At 22.6% G+C, this 19,407-nt stretch overlaps 1 protein-coding gene across 1 annotated transcript; it reads right to left on the bottom strand.

Annotated features, from left to right (window-relative positions):
* Positions 1 to 17,588: 17,588 nt before the first annotated feature.
* F4822DRAFT_360962 (zinc alcohol dehydrogenase) lies at positions 17,589 to 19,295 on the bottom strand. The gene is made up of 2 exons (XM_051456118.1): positions 18,461 to 19,295; positions 17,589 to 18,398 (listed from the first exon to the last, which is right to left on the bottom strand). Exons 1-2 carry the CDS (start codon positions 19,073 to 19,075, stop codon positions 18,000 to 18,002), a joined length of 1,014 nt encoding a protein of 337 aa, XP_051310126.1. The 5' UTR covers positions 19,076 to 19,295; the 3' UTR covers positions 17,589 to 17,999.
* Positions 19,296 to 19,407: the final 112 nt, after the last annotated feature.

Consider the following 19,407-nt stretch of genomic DNA (forward strand, 5'->3'; position numbering starts at 1 on the left):
AAAAATAGGTAATTAAATGTTATTTTTTATTATCTTCTAATTACTCCAATATTACTCCTATTATTCCATTTAAGGCATCAATATATAATCATTTCCTCTTATTTAAACTAAATAACCTCATTACTAGATCTCTTATTATAATCTTTTTTATTTCTTAAAATATCCTTTTTGCCTCTTATATCCATTTAAAATCCTTTAGATTTTTAATACATATTATAACCATTATTAATTCTATAATTTTCTTAAAATCTTTAATTAAGGCTTTATTATAATTATAGAAACTATAGAAAACTTATATTCCCATGATGATTTCTGGGATTAGCCATTCTCTAATCATGGATATTTTGGATTTCTAAATCTTAATTTTTCCTAAAAAGATTATATATCCAAAATAATTAAATTTTTAAATAAAAAAATCATTTTTATTTAGGTTCATAAAAAATTTAACTTTTTTAGGGCCTTAAATACCTTATATATATCCTTTTTATATTATTTTTTGGTTCTTAAATAGATTAAAATATTATTTAAATATATAAAAATACTTTTTCTAAAGAATTATTATAGAACATCCTAGATCATTTATTAAAAAATAGTTAATATATTTATAAATCTAAATAATATTATTAAATATTTAAAATAACTATATAATATTTTAATAACTATTTTCCATTTATTTCCTTTAATAATTTATATAAAGTTAAAGATAAATTTTAAATCTAATAAAGTAAATTATTCATTATTATCTATCTTTTCCTTTAAATTCTTAATATATAATAAAAGATACCTATTCTTAACCATAATCTTATTTAGTTATTAATAATCATAAACATCCCTCCATATTATTTTTCCTTTTTTATTTAGCTTAGATATTCCATTCTTATTCTTTTTAGATATTAAAAAGATTAGATATCTTGTTAATGATTTTGATTTTTATATAAATCTTTTTATCTTTTTATTTTGAAATATAATATATAAGGTTTTAGATTTATTCTAATTTAATCTATAAATTTGGTATAATTTTAGATATTTTCCTTTTTTTAATATTATTTTATAATTATATTAATTATGTTTTAATATGTTTATATCCATATTTGGATTATCCTGGAATAATTTAGAAAACATTTTTATATATTTTTTTTTAATTTTAATTTATTTTTAATTATTTGGTTCCTTAGTATCTATGTGTCATATTATAAGGCATAGAAATATAGAATATTCCTTTATAAGATTACCTATTTATATTTATTATAATTATTATTTTGATTTATTTAAATTAGTCTTTTTCTAATATTTAGGGGTTAAATCTTTTTCTGGCTTATCTTAATAGAATTGATCCTATATCCAGTTAATTCTTGGGTTATTAACTCTAAACCATATTTTTCCTAAAACCAATTTATAATTTATATTAATAAGATCAAAAGATATTAATTCTTAATATCCTTAAATTAAGATAAAAAGAACTATAGTTTTTCTTTTGATTTTTCCTCCATTATAGGCAATGAAGCTTTCATTAATATTATTAACTTGGTAAGGCATCTTCTTTTTTTAATATGGTATTCTATATGTATTAATTAATCTTAGATGGATCAAATTAATTATATATCTTGAGTCAATCAAGGTATTAAATTTATATCCTTTTTATATCATCTTTATAATTAAATGGGGTCCCTTAGCTATTTTTATTGAACATATTGGCTTAACCTTATTTAATATTGTCTATAAGATCTTTAATAATTTTTCTATCATATTCTATTATTTATTAATTATATTAATTATTCCTTATAATAGGTTTATTAATTATTTGGTTCTTCCTTAAAAAACCATAATCCTATTTTCTAAATGTTATATTTCTTTTTAAAATTAATTAATCATCTTCCTATATTATAATAATATCTGTTTATAATGTCCATCCAGGATAATATTTAGATACTGGGCTACTTGCTTCAGATATCTATAAATAGGTTTAATTAGGATGATTATACTTTGTTTTTCCTTGTAAAATACTGTATGGGAGATCTTATATATGTTCTTATAATATTATTATATAAATTTCCAATCCTATTCATTTTTGATTATCCTTTTATAATCTAGATCTTTAAATATATTCAGGATAAATAATTCTAGTATTTCTTATCTTTTAAATATTCTTTTAATAATGATTTTATAGGCTCTTTTACAATTTCATTTCCTATATTTTTAGGTCTGTACTTTATTATTTTTAGATATATATTTTGGATTTATTAGATTATTAAGATTATAATAATAATAATTTATCTATTTAATTAATCATATATGATATATTAATTCTGGTTTAGGGATTTAATTTTATCTTCTTTTATTATTAGAATCCTATTGGTTCTATATTATCTATTAATGTGTTACAAACCACCCATGAGGGACCCTTATCGGATCATGGGGGATGGAGCATAGACAACCTATCACAGTTAAACTCCGGATTGATATGTTAAGATATAATATATTACAACATATCGCAATACATTGCAACATATTGCAGCATATTACAACACATCGCAGCACATTGCAACATATTGCAACATATTGCAACAAACCTCAGGATAGGAAGGAAGAAAGAAATAATTATATAACCACAGATATTTCCTATATATTTAGTTATTTTTTTTATAATTTTTTAATTATTAATCTAAAATTATTCTTTTAAGTATAGTGAAAGGATTCTAAGCCTCTTTAATAAATAGAATATATTTAATTATTTAATTTATTATTAATATTATTACCTTTAAATTAAGAAAACCTTGGATTAACTAATCCAGTAATGATTATACCTCTTTGAGATATAGGTTTATCACATTTTAATAACTCTTTGATTAATATTAATATTAGATTAAGAAATGGTATGAACCATCTATAAGATATCCCTTTACCATTATCAATCAAACTTTCTCTTATTTTACTAATTTTTAAAAATAGAATAAAAAACTTCTATACCTTCTAAGAATTATCTTTTAAAAGGTATTACAATTGGATATGAGATAAATTAATAGATCTTAACCTGGAAAATAAAAAAGAATTAGATAAAGAAGAATTTTAAAGTAAGGACCTAGATGATTTATAATGGCCTAGTCCATTACTGTCCAGAATATCTATATCTATTCATAACATTTGGAACTTGTTACCAATAGAGAAGATATTCTAACTCATTGACAGGATGATGCCTCTTAAAACACGCTTGTAGATCCCGGAATTGGAAGCATAGGAGAAAATAAATATCAAAATGGGAGAAGATAATTAAGAAAAGGAAAAGGCCCTTAATTGGCAAGCCAGAACAGTAGTTATCCTTAAGGAGATTAAAAGGTTTAAAAAAGAATTAGCCTTAAAGGAAGCCAGATTTAAGAAGGCCTCTAAAAGATCCCCATTAGGAACCTCTTAATAACCAATATCTCTTTAACCTTTAATACCTCCTAGACCTTTAGATGATAATAATAATGATAATGGAAAAGATAGGAAGAAAAAGGGAAATAGAGATCTTTAATTAAGGAGGGAAAGAATAATAACCCCTTTCCTATTTATTAAAGGATATAAATCAATAGATTTGCCAATCTATAATAAAACTTTGGATGTTAAAGATTGGCTTATATATATAAAATTTTATCTATTCTTTTATAAGGAAAATCTGTTATAGGAGGAATAATAAGTATTTATTATTGTTTAGTTCTTGAATAAAATTGCCTTTATATGGTTTCAATTCATCTTAAAAAACTATTTTAACATTATTAAGGAGGAGTCAGAGGAATCTCAATATGTTTTCAAATTATATAAACATTTTGAGAATAAAATGCAAATAATATTTGGTAAGTTATTTAAGAAGGAAGAAACATGGAAAGTTATCTATTACCTTAGATAAAAGAAATGAACTATATTTTATATAATAGAATTTAAATAATTTATAACTATAAGGTAATTACTTAAAGATATATAATTTGATTATTTCTATAAAGAAGTAATTATCTGGGTGAAAGATAAACTCTTTAAGGAAAAACAACTTGTCATTATTAATAAGTATATAATTAGGATAATTTTTTATAATAATAGGTTATATAAAAGATATAATAAAAAGAAAAAAGGTTCTAAAATAATAAAGAATCAGGGAAAAAAGGAACCAACCAAGATTTAGAACCTAAATATAGTTAATAATAATAAAAAACTTAAGAAGGATTTAAACAAAGTCAAATATTATAATTACCAGGAAGTAGGACATTATAAGAGCTAATATAAGAAATCCAAGAAATAACCATAAATTCTAAAAGGAAGATTAATTAATATAATAATAATAATATTGGGATCTTTAACTTTAAGAATATTTAATATTATCAAAAAAGAAGAAGAATAGGAAAGTCTATTATTAGATTATAATAAAGTTATTTAATAAATGGGAATGGAAAGCTTTATGGACTAAATGAATCAATTATGGAATCTTGATATGATAAGTATAAGGGATTCCAAGGAAGAAGAAATAAATATCTTTTCAGAAGAATCCAATTTTTCTTTAGATAAATAAAGGCCATTATAGGATATAGATTGGAATATAGAAGGAGAAATGGAAGAAGAAATAATATTTTTAATATAGGTTAATAACCAAAACATCTTTGTCATATTATTATTAGATAAAAATATTGTTCTAATATATTTTAATAGAATATAACTATATCAACAGATGATATAAAACCAATAGGATTTTAATAATAAAAGAAGATGGAATTAAATCCCTAAACCAGAATTGATATATCATATATAATTAATTAAATAAATAAATTATTATTATTATAATCTTGATGACCTAATAAACCTAAAATATATATTTAAAAATAATGAAATATAGATCTAAAAACATAGAAGATGGAATTGTAGAAAAGTCCATAGAAATATCATTAAAAAAATATTTAAAAGATAAGGAATATTGGAATTATTTACCTTAAAAATACTTAAAGATTTAGATTATAAGGGGGTAATTAAGAATAGATGGGATTAGGAATTCATATAACAATATTATAGAAATATACATAAGGTCTCCTATATAATACTCTACAAAAAAAAATAAGGCAAAATTACTTTAATTAAATTTATTTATAGATATTTAAAACAAGTAACCTAATATTTAAATATTATTCTAAATAGATATTATAAATAGATATTATTATAATATAAGAAGATAATTGATTAATTTTAAAGAGAAATATAATATTTAGAAAGTAAGATTATAACTCTTTAAGGAAGAATTGAATAATTAATAAACCTATTATAAGGAATGATTAATATAATTAATAAATAATAGGATATGATAGAAAAGCTATTGAAAATCCTATAGATAATATTAAGTAAAGTCAGGCTAACATATTTAATAAGAATAACTAAAAAACCCCATTTAATTATAAAGATAATATAAAAAGAATATAAATTTAATGCCTTGATTGACTTAGGATATATAATCAATTTAATCCATTTAAGATTAATCAATATATATGGAATATTATATCAAAAAAAAAAGATATCTTACCAAATTAGTAATATTAACAGAAATTTCATTACCTATAATGAAAGAAAAGTTAAGAGAGAAACTATAGCTCTCTTTATCTTAATCCAAAGATATTAAAAGCTAATATCTTTTAATCTTATTAATATAAATTATAAATTAATTTTAGGGAAGATATAGTTCAAAACTAGTAACCTAAGAATTAATTAGGTACAGGATTAACTTTATTAAAATAAGTTAGAAAAAGATTTAATCCTTAAATATCAGAAAAAGGTTAATTTAAATAAATTGAAATAATAATTATAACAAATATAAATAAGTAATCTCATAAAGGAATATTCTATACCTCTATGTTTTATAATATAATACATAAATATTAAAGAATTAAATAATTAAAAATAAATCAAAATTAAAGAAAAATATATAAAAATATTTCCCAAATTATTCCAGGATAATCCAGATATGGATATAGATATATTAGAATATAATTAATATAATCATAAAATAATATTAAAGGAAAGAGAATATCCAAAACTATACCAAATTTATAGATTAAGCCAGAACAAATCTAAAGCCCTATATATTATATTCTAAGATAAGGAGGTAAAAGGGTTTATATAAAAATCAAAATCATTAATAAAATACCTAATCTTTTTAATATCTAAAAAGAATAAAGATAAAATATCTAAACTAAATAAGGAAAGAAAAATAATATAAAGGGATATCTATAATTACTAATAATTAAATAAGATCATAATTAAAAATGGATATCTTTTACCATATATTAAGAACTTAAAAAAAAAAATAGATGATAATAAATGGTTTATATTATTAGATTTAAAATTTACTTTTAATCTTATATAAATTATTAAAAGAAATAAATAAAAAATAATTATCAGAATATTACATAATTATTTTAAATATCTAATAATGCCATTTGGATTTATAAATGTGTTAACCATTTTTTAATAAATGATTTAGGATATTCTATAATAATTTTTTGGAAAGAGTACTTTTATATATTTAGATAATATTCTAATCTATTTAAAAACCAAAAAATAATATAAAAAAGATATATATAAGGTATTTAAGGCCTTAAGAAAAGCTAAATTTCTTATGGATTTAGATAAGAATGACTTTTTTATCTAAAAACTTGACTATCTTGGATATATAATTTCTTTAAGAAAAATCAAAATCCAGAAATCCAAAATATCCACAATAAAGAAATAGTTAATCCCAGAAATCATCACGGGAATACAAGCCTTCCACAATTTTTACAATTATAACAAAATCTTAATTAAAGATTTTAGGAAAATCATAGAACCAATAATGACTATAATATATGTTAAAAATCTAAAAGATTTTAAATAGATATAAGAAACAAAAAAAACATTCTAAGAAATGAAAAAGATTATAATAAAGGATTTAGTAATAAAGTTATCTAATTTAAATAAAAAGAAATAACTATATATTAATACCTTAAATAGAATAATGAGAGTAATATTGGAGTAACTGGAAAATAATAAAAAATAACATCCAATTACCTATTTTTCCAAAATCTTTAAAAGATTAGAAATAAGATATAAAATATATAATCAAAAATTAATGATTATTTACCAAATATTGAAGAAATGGAAACCATAGATATTAAGAACTGTTGAACCTTTAGAAATTTATTTGGATTATTGTAATTTTAAGTTTCTTATAATTATTAAGGTTTTTAATAGTAGATAATCATGATAGGTAGATGATTTTATATATTTTAACTTTAAGATTTACCATATTAAAGGAAAAAAAAATATTTAGGTGGATATTCTTAATAAATTAAAGGGTTTTAGTATTAAAAAGATCAGAAAAGAAAGGGCAATATTCTAGGAAATATCTGACAATATCCTAATATTATTGATAGTATATCTGATTAAGCCATAATATAAATGGGAATAAAGGATTAAAAAAGAAATCTTATGAATTAAGGATATTTTATTAATATAGGATTTTATCATTAAAGATATGGTATTATATAATGGGAAAACCTATATATTATTAATATTACAGGAAGAATTTATATGAGAGATACATGAATATCTTTTATATAAATATTTGGGAATCTTTAAGATAATTATATGACTATAGGAAGTATATGATTTCCTAGGAATCAGGGGAATAGTTAAGAAGATTATCTTAAATTATAATATCTATAATAAAGTTAAGGGAGTTAGATATAAATTATATAGGTTTTTATAATCTATTAAGGTTCTAAATAGATTATAGGATATTATTATATGGGATTTTATTATTAAGTTATCTAAATTATAATATCTGGTAATTAAAGAAGAATATGATAGTATATGGATTATTATTAATAAATTTATGAAGTATGGGTATTTTGTGTTATTTAAGGAAATCTATATAGTTGAAGATTTGGCTTTTAAATTTATCAAAAAGGTCTTTAATAAATATAGGTTATTAAGGAAGATTATTTTAGATAGAGATAAGTTTTTTACTTTGAAATTTTGGGTTGGCCTAATGAAAAGGTTAAGGATCAAATAGAAGCTTTTTATGATGGTTTATTTTTAGACTGATGGCCAAATGGAGTAACTAAATCAGATATTAGAATAATATTTATGGAGTTACGTTAATTATGAATAGGATAATTAGATAGAATTCTTATTATTTACTATGTCTTTATATAATATTTTGGTTAGTGATACCACTAGGATATCATCATAAAAAGTGTTGTATAGATGATAAGTAAATATAAAATAGGAACCATTAATAAATAAGGCTATCCCAGAATTGAAAATAATATTACCTAGAACAGAGATGTTTACTGTTAGAATCCTGATATTATAAGTTAAGTTTAAGTAATATTTTAAATTTTTATAATATAAAATGATAATATACTATAATAAAAAGAGAATTAAAAGATTAATTCTATGTAAGGGAGATAAGGTTTATTTTTTATAAGATAAATAACATTTTATATTAAAAATATCTCAAATTTAAATTAAAAGATTAAATGAAAAATTAGATTTTAGGAAATTGGGATCCTTTTTAATTAAGAAGGCCCTTTTAAAAATAAATTATTGATTATAATTATCAACAAGTATGAAATTAAGAACTAATATGTTTTATATTATTATGTTTAAACCAGCATTTAGAAACATCAAATTTAAAGAAAATGTCAAACTAAAAGAAAACCTAGAAAAATATAACATTAAAACCATTTATGATTCTAGGATTATTAATGATTAAATCAAATATTTTATCAAATGGCTTGATTATTTAAAAGAGAATAATATCTAAGAACCATAGAAATATCTTATAAATAATAAGGTTTAAAGGTTAATTAAAGATTTTTACTATTAGAATCCTGATTAACCAAGGCCCATACAGCTATAATCGATAATAATATCAGGCCAAGATCAAAATTTACCCCAAATAAAGAAAAAGGGAAAGCCAAAAAAGAAACCTTAGAGATAGGAATGTCATATCCTTATTTAATTTAGACCTATTCCTTGATAATATAAGCTTATTCTTCTACTAGGTGGGTTTATTTTTCCTTAATATCTTGTTCTTTATTAAGTTTTAATAATTCTAGATTACATCTTTTTAACAGGTCTTTTTAGCAATAAAATCACTGTAATTTGCTAATCTTTTTTATCATCTTTTTTTATAGATAGATCAATTTGTCTTCTATATCCTTACATTCTTATTCTAAACGAATACAGGCCTAGGAAACATGGTCAAGAATATTTATCTCCAGGATATCACAATATTTTTGATTCTAATAAGTATAGTGGTTATAGATCTTAAAATTAGTGAATAAAAAGTAATCTTCTTTAGAAATGTTATAGTTAGAATAAAGAAGGATGGATTAATTATAAATTTTAATATAGTTAATATGAGTATGGCATTCCTACCATTGATTAAAATAAACATTTGATTTTTATACTTTTCTAAATATAGTTTTTATACAATAAACATAGAAATAAAGGAGGAAAAAGATATATACCTTTTTTTATTTTTAAAAGTAAAGATTTAGAAAGGAGGGGTATAATGTTATAAACCATTTATGAAAGACCTTTATTGGATTATGAGGGATAGAGCATAGGCAACCTATCATAGTTAAACTCCAGATTGATATGTTAAGATATAACATATCACAATATATCGCAACATATCACAACACATCACAGCACATCGCAATACATTGCAACACATTGCAACATATTGTAACATATTATAATAAACCTTAGAATAGAAGAGAAAAAAGAAATAACTATATAATTATAGATATTTCCTATATATTTAATCATTCTTTCCATAGCTTTTTAATTATTAATCTAAGATTATTCTTTTAAATATAATGAAAAGATTCTAAACCTCTCTGACAAACAAAACGCACTTAATTATTTAACCTATTATTAATATTGTTACCTTCAAATTAAGAAAACCCCAGATTAGCCAATCCAGTAATAACTATACCTCTCTGAGGCATAGGTTTGTCACATAATGTAATTATGTTTTATTAAAATGTATTAGAATAATATTTTTATCTGGTAGTAATATAATAGAGATGTTTTGGTTATTAATTTATATTGAAAACATTATTTTTCCTTTTATTTTCCCTTCCATATTTTAATCTATATCTTATAATGGTCTCTATTTATCTAAAGAAGAATTAGATTCCTCTAAAGAGATATTTATTTCTTCCCTTTTAGAATCCCTTATGTTTATTATATTAAGATTCTATAATTGATTTATTTAATCTATAAAATTCTCTATTTTTATTTATTAAATAACTTTATTATAATCTAATAATAGGTTTTCCTATTCTTTCTCTTTTTTGATAATATTAAATATTCTTAAGGTTAAAGATCCCAATGTTATCATTATTATATTAATTAATCTTCGTTTTGGAATTTATGATTGTTTCTTGGGTTTCTTATATTAACTCTTATAATATCCTATTTCCTAGCAATTATAATATTTAACTTTATTTAAATCTTTCTTAGGTTTCTTATTATTATTAATTATATTTAGGCTTTAAATCTTAATAGGTTCTTTTTTTCCCTAATTCTTTATTATTTTAGAGTCTTTCTTTTTTTTATTATATCTTTTATATAATTTATTATTATGAAGAATTACCCTAATTATATATTTATCAATAGTGATAGGTTATTCTTCCTTAGAAAGTTCATCCTTTACCTAGATAATTATTCCTTTATAGAAATAATTAAATTATATATCTTTAAATAATTACTTTATAATCATAAATTATTTAAATTCTGCCATATAAAATGCAGTTCACCCTTTTTATCTAAGATAACAGATGGCCTTTCATGTTTCTTCCTTTTTAAATGGTTTGTTAAACATTATTTACATTTTGCCTTCAAAATATTCATATAATTTGAAAATATATTAAAATTCTTTTAACTCCTCCTTGATAATATTAAAATAATTTTCCAAAATAGGTTAAAATTATATAAGGATAATTTCATTTAAGAATTAAATAATAATAAATATCTATTATTCCTTTTATAATAGATTTTCCCTATAGAAGGATAAATAGAGTTTTATATATATAAGCTAATCTTTAACATCTAAAATTCCATTATAAATTAGTAGGTCTACTAATTTATATCCCTTAACAAACAAAAAAAGGGTTATTATTCTTTCCCTCTTTAATTGGAGATCTTTGCCTTTCTTTTCCTTCTTATCTTTTCCATCATTATCATTATCATCATTTGGAGATCCAGGGGATACTAAAGGTTAGGAAAGTATTAATTAATAAGAGATTCCCAATAAGGATCCTTTAAGGACCCTTCCTAATCTGATTTCCTTTAAGGTTAATTCTTTTTTAAATCTTTTAATTTCCTTAAAGATAATCATTATTCCGACTTATCAATCAAGGATCTCTTCCTCCTCCTGGTTATCCCCTCCTGTTCTGACATTAATTTCCTCTTACATTTCTAATTCCAAGACTTATAAATATATTTTAAAAAATATTATTTTATTAATAAATTAGAATATCCTTTCTATTAATAATAGGTCCTAAATAATATAAACAAATATGGATATTCTAAACAGTAATAGATTAAATTATTATAAATCATTTAAATCCTTATTCTAAAATTCCTTTTTATCTAATTTTTCTTTATTTTCTAGGTTAGGGTCTACCAGTTTATCCCATATTTAATTATAATATCTTTTAAAAGATAATTTTTGGAAGGTATGGAGGTTTTCTGTTTTATCTTTGAAAATTAATAAAATAAAAAAAAATTTAACTAATGATAATAAAGGGATATCTTATAGATGATTCATACCATTTCTTAACCTAATATTAATATTGATCAAAAAGTTATCAAAATGTGACAAACCTATGCCTCAAAGAGATATAATCATTGCTGGATTGGTTAATCTAGGGTTTTCTTAATTTAAAGATAATAATATTAATAATAAATCAAATAATTAAATATATTTTATTTATTAGAAAAGCTTAGAATCCTCTTATTATATTCAAAAAAATAATCTTAAATTAATAATTAAAAAATCATAAAAGAATGATTAGATATATAGGAGAATTATGGTAATTATATAGATGTTCCTTATTGCTACCTTCCTTATGGATAAGGTTAGATCCCCTTATTTATATTTATCCCCCATTACACTTGTTAGATAAGACTAGATATACTCATCTATACTTATCTATGTCACACTTATTGGATAAGATTAGATACCCTTATTTATATTCATCCATGTCACATGTTATATACTCCTGCCCTGCCTCGGTAAGGAAAAAGGTTTCCTCCAGGGTCTTATACCTTTATAGGCCTGTGTGGTTTATGATATATACCTCTCTGAGGCATAGGTTTGTCATATTATCTTCTCTTCTTTGACTTTTTTAATATTAAAATCTTTTAGTCTATTAAAAATATTTATTTAAATATTTTTCTTTTCTTTAATATAATGGATCTTAAAGTTGAAATATATAAGATCATTTATTTATCATGATTATTTATTATTAAGAATCTTAATAATTATAAGGGATTTAAAATTATAATGATCCAAATAGATTTTTATTAATTTAATAATTTTTAATATCTATGATCTCTATTTCTTTAATGTTTGGTAAATGGTTATAAGTTCTTAATTATATATTTTATATCTTAATTTTAATCTTTTAAAAGTTTTGGAAAAATAGGTAATTAAATATCATTTTCTATTATTTTCCAGTTATTCCAATATTGTTCCTATTATTTTATTTAAAATATCAATATATAATCATTTTTTTTTATTTAGATTGGATAACCTTATTATTAGATCTTTTATTATAATTTCTTTTATTTCTTAAAATGCCTTTTTTATTTCTTATATTTATTTAAAATCTTTTAGATTTTTAACATATATTATAACCATTATTAATTCCATAATTTTTCTAAAATCCTTAATTAAAACTCTATTATAATTATAAAAACCATGGAAGACTTATATTCCCATAATGGTTTCTAAGATTAACCATTCCCTAATTATAAATATTTTGGATTTCTAGATCTTGATTCTTTTTAAAGAGATTATATATCTAAAATAATCAAATTTTTAGATAAAGAAATTATTCTTATCTAGGTTTATAAGAAGCTTAGTTTTTCCTAAGGCCTTAAATATCTTATGTATATCCTTTTTATATTATTTTCTGGTTTTTAAATAGATTAGAATATTATTTAAATATATAAAGATATTTTTTCTAAGAAATTATTATAGAATATCTTAAATTATTTATTAAAAAATGGCTGGTATATTTATAAATCTAAATGGTATCATTAAATATTTAAAATAACCATATAATATTTTAATAATTATTTTCCATTTATTTCTTTTAATAATTTATATAAGATTAAAAATAAATTTTAGATCCAATGATATAAACCATTTATTATTATCTATTTCTTCTTTTAGGTTTTTAATATATAATAAAAGATATCCATCTTTGACCATGATCTTATTTAATTATCAATAATTATAGATGTCCCTCCATATTACTTTTCTTTCTTTGTTTAATTTAGATATCCTATTTTTATTCTTCTTGAATACTAAGAAGATTGGATATTCTATTAATGATTTTGACTTTTATATAAATCCTTTTATCTTCTTATTTTAGAATATAATATATAAGGTTTTGGATTTATTCTAATTTAATTTATAAACTTGATATAGTTTTGGATGTTTTTTTTTCTTTAATATAATTCTGTGGTTATATTAATTATATTCTAATATATCTATATCTATATTTGGATTATCCTGAAATAATTTTGGAAATATTTTTATATATTTTTTTTTAATTTTAATTTATTTTTGGTTATTTAATTTTTTAATATTTGTATATTATATTATAAGATATAGAGGTATAGAATGTTCCTTTATGAGGTTATTTATTTATATTTATTATAATTATTATTTTAATTCATTTAAATTAGTTTTTTTCTAATGTTTAGGGGTTGAATTTGTTTCTAATTTATCTTAATAAAATTAATTATATATCTAGTTGATTCTTGGGTTATTAGTTTTAAGCCATGTTTTCCTTAAAATTAATTTATAATTTATATTAATAAGATTAAAAGATATTAATTTTTAATATTTTTGGATTAAGATAAAAAAAACTGTAGTTTCTCTTTTGATTTTTCTTTCATTATAGATAATGAGGCTTTTGTTAATATTGCTGATTTAGTAAGGTGTCTTTTTCTTTTAATATAATATTCCATATATATTAATTAATCTTGGATGGATTAGATTAATTATACATCCTGAATTAATTAGGGTATTAAATTTATATCCTTTTTATATTATCTTTATAATTAAGTGGGGTTCTTTAGTTATTCTTATTAAACATATTAATTTAACTTTATTTAATGTTGTCTATAAGATTCCCAATAATTTTTCTATTATATTTTATTATTTATTGATTATATTGATCATTCTTTATGATAGATCTACCAATTATTTGATTCTTCTTTAAAGAGTTGTAATTTTGTTTTTTAAATGTTATATTTCTTTTTAAGATTAATTAATTATCTTTTTATATTATAATAATATTTATTTATAATATTTATTTAGAATAATATTTAAATATTAAGTCATTTATTTTAAATATTTATAAATAGGTTTAATCAGGGTAATTATGCTTTATTTTTCTTTGTGAAATAATATATAAGAGACCTTATATATATTCTTATAACATTATCACATAAATTCCTAGTTTTATCCATTTTTAATTACCCTTTTATAATCTAGATTTTTAAATATATTTAGAATAAATAGTTCTAATATTCCTTATCTTTTAAATATTCTTTTAGTGATAATTTTATAGGTTCTCTTATAATTCCATCTTCTATATTTTTAGGTTTATATTTTATTACTTTTAAACATATATTTTAGATTTATTAGGTTACTAAGATTATAATAATAATAATCCATTTATTTAATTAGTCATATATGGTATATCAATTCTAGTTTAAGGGTTTAATTCCATCTTTCTTCATTATTAAAATCCCATTAATCCTATATTATTTAGTAATATAATTATATTCTATTAAAATATATTAGAATAATATTTTTATCTAATAATAATATGGTAAAGATATTTTAATTATTAATTTATACTAAAAACATTATTTCTTTTTTTACTTTTCCTTCCATGTTCTAATCCATATCCTATAATGGTTTCTACTTATTTAAAAAAGAATTAGATTCTTTTAAAAAGACATTTGTTTCTTTTTCTTTGGAATTTCTCATGTCTATTATATCAAGATCCTATAATTAATTTATCTGGTCTATAAAATTTTCCATCTTTATTTGCTAAATAATTTCATCATAGTTTGGTGATGGGTTTTCTTCTTTTTCTTCTTCTTTTTTAATAATGTTAAATATTCCTAAAATTAAGGATCCTAATATTATTATTATTATATTAACTAATCTTCCCTTTAGGACTTATGGTTATCTTTTAGGTTTTTTATATTAACTCTTATAATATCCTATTTCTTAATAATTATAGTATTTAATCTTATTTAAATCCTTCTTAAATTTTTTATTATTATTAATTATATTAAGGTTCTGAGTTTTAGTTGGTTCTTTTTTTCCCTAATTCTTTGTTATTTTAAAGCCTTTTTTTTTTATTATATCTTTTATATGATTTATTATTATGAAGAATTATCCTGATCATATATTTGTTAATAATAATAGGTTATTTTTCTTTGGATAATTTATTTTTTATTTAGGTAGCTATTCTTTTATAAAGGTAGTTAAATTATATATCTTTAAATAATTACCCTATAATTACAAATTATTTAAATTTTATCATATAGAAGGTAACTTGTTTCTTTTATCTGAGGTAATAGATGGCCTTCCATATCTCCTTTTTTTTAAATGATTTACTAAACATCATTTACATTTTACTTTCAAAATGTTTATATAGTTTAAAAATATATTAAAACTCTTTTGATTCTTTTCTAGTAGTATTGAAATGGTTTTCCAAAATGGATTGAAATTATATAAAGATTATTTTATTTAAGAATTAAATAATAATAAAAATTTATTATTCTTTTTATAATAGGTTTTCTTTATAAAAAAATAAATAAAATTTTATATATATAAATTAATCTTTAATATTTAAAATCCTATCATAGGTTAACAAATCTATTAATTTATATTTTTTAATAAGTAGAAAAGGGATTATTATTCTTTCCTTTCTTGGTTAAGATCCTCTACCTCCCTTTTTTTTCTTATCTTTCCCTTCTTTATTATTATTATTATTTAGAGGTTTAGGGGATACTAAAAGTTGAAAAGGGATTGATTACTAAGAGATTCCTAATAGAGACCTTTTAAAAGCCTTCCCTAATCTGGCTTCCTTTAAAGCCAATTCTTTTTTAAATTTTTTAATCTCCTTAAAGATGACTATTATTTTAATTTGTTAATTAAGAATCTTTTTTTCTTCCTGGTTATCTTCTCCTATTCTAACATTAATTTCTTCCTGTATCTCTAACTCTGGGACCTATAAATATATCTTAGGAAGTATCATCTTATTAATAAATTAAAATATCTTCTCTATTAATAACAAATTTTAAATAATATAAATAGATATGGATATTCTAGGTAGTAATGGACTAGGCTATTATAAATTACCTAAATCTTCATTTTAAAATTCTTTTTTATCTGATTTTTTTTTATTTTTTAAGTTAGGATTTATTAATTTATTCTATATTTAATTATAATATTCTTTGAAAAGTAATTTTTAAAAGATATAAAAAATTTTTATTTTATTTTTAAAAATTAGTAAAATAAAAGAAGATTTAATTAATGATGGTAAAGGAATATTTTATAAATGATTCATACCATTTCTTAACCTAATATTAATATTAATTAAAAAATTATTAAAATATGACAAATTTATATTTTAAAAAGATATAATTATTGTTAGATTAGTTAATCCAGGGTTTTTTAATTTAAAGGTAATAATATTAATAATAAATCAAGTGGTTAAGTTGATTCTATTCGTTAAAAAGGCTTGAAATTTTTTTATTATATTTAAAAAAATAGTTTTAAATTAATAATTAAAGAATTATAAAAAAATGATTAAATATATAAGAGATTTCTTTTTTATATATCTTTCATTTAAATAGTCTCTATTCCTTAAATAAAGACTTTTAGAAACCTCTTCTCTGTTTATCTCTGTAATATTCCCAGAGACCTTTTTTTTGTTTGTCTCTGTGATACTCCTAGAGACTTCCAAAGGTCATTATATAAGCCTTAACATACAGTCTCTGTTGCCTCCACAGAGACCTCCTCTGATTGGTTACCTTGGCCCTATCAGGTCCTTATTTCCTGGCCTTCCTCCTGTTAGGTTATAACAACTTTCAACCTTTAATAATTCTTTAACATTTTTAAATATCAGAGAAACTATCTTCCTATTACCATTTTCCATATTAAAATATAAATCCAAAATCCTTATTTATTATTTTTAATATATTTTTATTTTAAAAAGTTATAAACATGGTAAAATACTTTTTTATTTTTTTAAATAAAAGTGTTAATATAATGATCTTTAAATTTTTCAGTTTCTAATCTATAATTTTAATTTTTTTCTTTTTTTAATCATCTAATACTAATCTTAACCCTAACCCTAATCCTAATCCTAACCTTATAACCTTCCTCGTAGCTAGATGAACGACTTGCCAGGCAGCCGTGCAAGTTTTATAGCCGGCCTAAACACATTAATATGATACATCGAAATATCCAGCCCATAGTTATCTCGTCTCTATATTAATGTAGGGTTATAATAGCTAGTTCTCATAGTATATCAAAGGCGATGTGCTGAAAGATAGCCGTGGACTACTATGCCTCCGGTGCACTATTCTTTAATTCACCTTCACGAATATTTTGCCTACAGCCCTTTTCGTGGCCAGCCTATCAAAGGCCTAGATATAAACTGTTAGCTTCATAGATCCGCCTTAGCGTTATAATAATTTACCTGTATAACATTGTTCATTTCGAATGTGGAGTCTACGGGAACCTCCCGAATCCACCCCTTTTCGAACAAGTTCACAACCTCTTTAGCAGAATAACCGCTTGGCTTACTAAGGATGTTTATGAAAGTAGCCGGTGTCCCCCCGAGTATGACAGGCCAGTAATTATTCTTGAATTGTTGAAGAAATCCAAAAGGCCCTGCTTCGATGGAAAGGAATTTACCATCGGGTTTCAGATACCCGTGGGAGCGGTGATAAAGTGTTTCATCCCCGACGCAGTCGACAACAACGTCAAAGGGACCTTTCGAAGATACCGCGTATAGCGAAGTGAGATGGTCGTAGAGAGATTCACGAGCTGTGTAGTCCACAACCTGTGATGAATATTAGGACCATGTCATCGAGAGCTATAGTACGCAACGTGAAGACGACTTACCTCTTCAGCACCTAACCTCCGAACGAAAGCTTCGTTCTTCGCCGAGCAGACGCCTGTAACATGTACACTCATCCCACGGAGTGCCTGGAGCAAGATGGAACCCACCCCACCGCTAGCACCATTCACCAATACCCGTTCACCTTTCTTCAAATCCGCCGCGCGTAGTAGCACGGCCGTAGTCTGGCCAGCTACTCCTAGAATTCCAGGTGCGACAGATTCATCCAAAGTTACGGGCTTCATTACAGCCATGTGAGCAGGGAACACGGCGTATTCAGCTAGGACACCTGTGCCACACAATATGTTCGCCACGGGCACGGTACCCGCCACGACCATTCCGATATCCATATCCAGGTTAGATTTCGAAGCCGACGGTCCGACTTGGACAACTTCTCCAACGAAGTCCATGCCGGGAATAGTGTCTTGTTTGCATGGGATCCTTAGCGCCATCAACTTGATATCTCCAGGATTCAGCGCTACGTAAGAGACTCTAATCATTATCTCTCCAGCCTTCGGTAGCGGTGGAGTCGGCCAATTGGCCTTTAACTCAAGAACATCTTTATATACTCCGGCTCGAGTGGCGACCCACGCCTTCATGGTTTTCGGAATGTTGGCCATTGCGGATACTTAGTGAAAAGGGTGATTGAAAGCCATGATTCCCATAGTAGTCGCACAGTGGCCTGTAACTTTTATATATGTTGGAATCCCAAGTGTTATATTATGAATACCGAGGTAAACCGACCTTTCTAGAGGAAAGTGGAATAAGGGGTGTTACGATTTCAAAGCTGGTCGCTCAAAACGGTAACTTTACCCGCAAGCTTAACAGAAAAGGCAGTTAGATCCACACTTGGCTTATTGAGCTTGTTCCGTTTGTAATTACTAGAGGGTTTAATACGGTGAAATGATCCACGGAAAAACAGTTCCACCCCCTTTTCATACCGTAAATGTTA

This window comes from Hypoxylon trugodes (genome assembly GCF_022578975.1).
Source record: "Hypoxylon trugodes strain CBS 135444 unplaced genomic scaffold F4822scaffold_9, whole genome shotgun sequence".
NCBI lineage: Eukaryota > Fungi > Ascomycota > Sordariomycetes > Xylariales > Hypoxylaceae > Hypoxylon > Hypoxylon trugodes.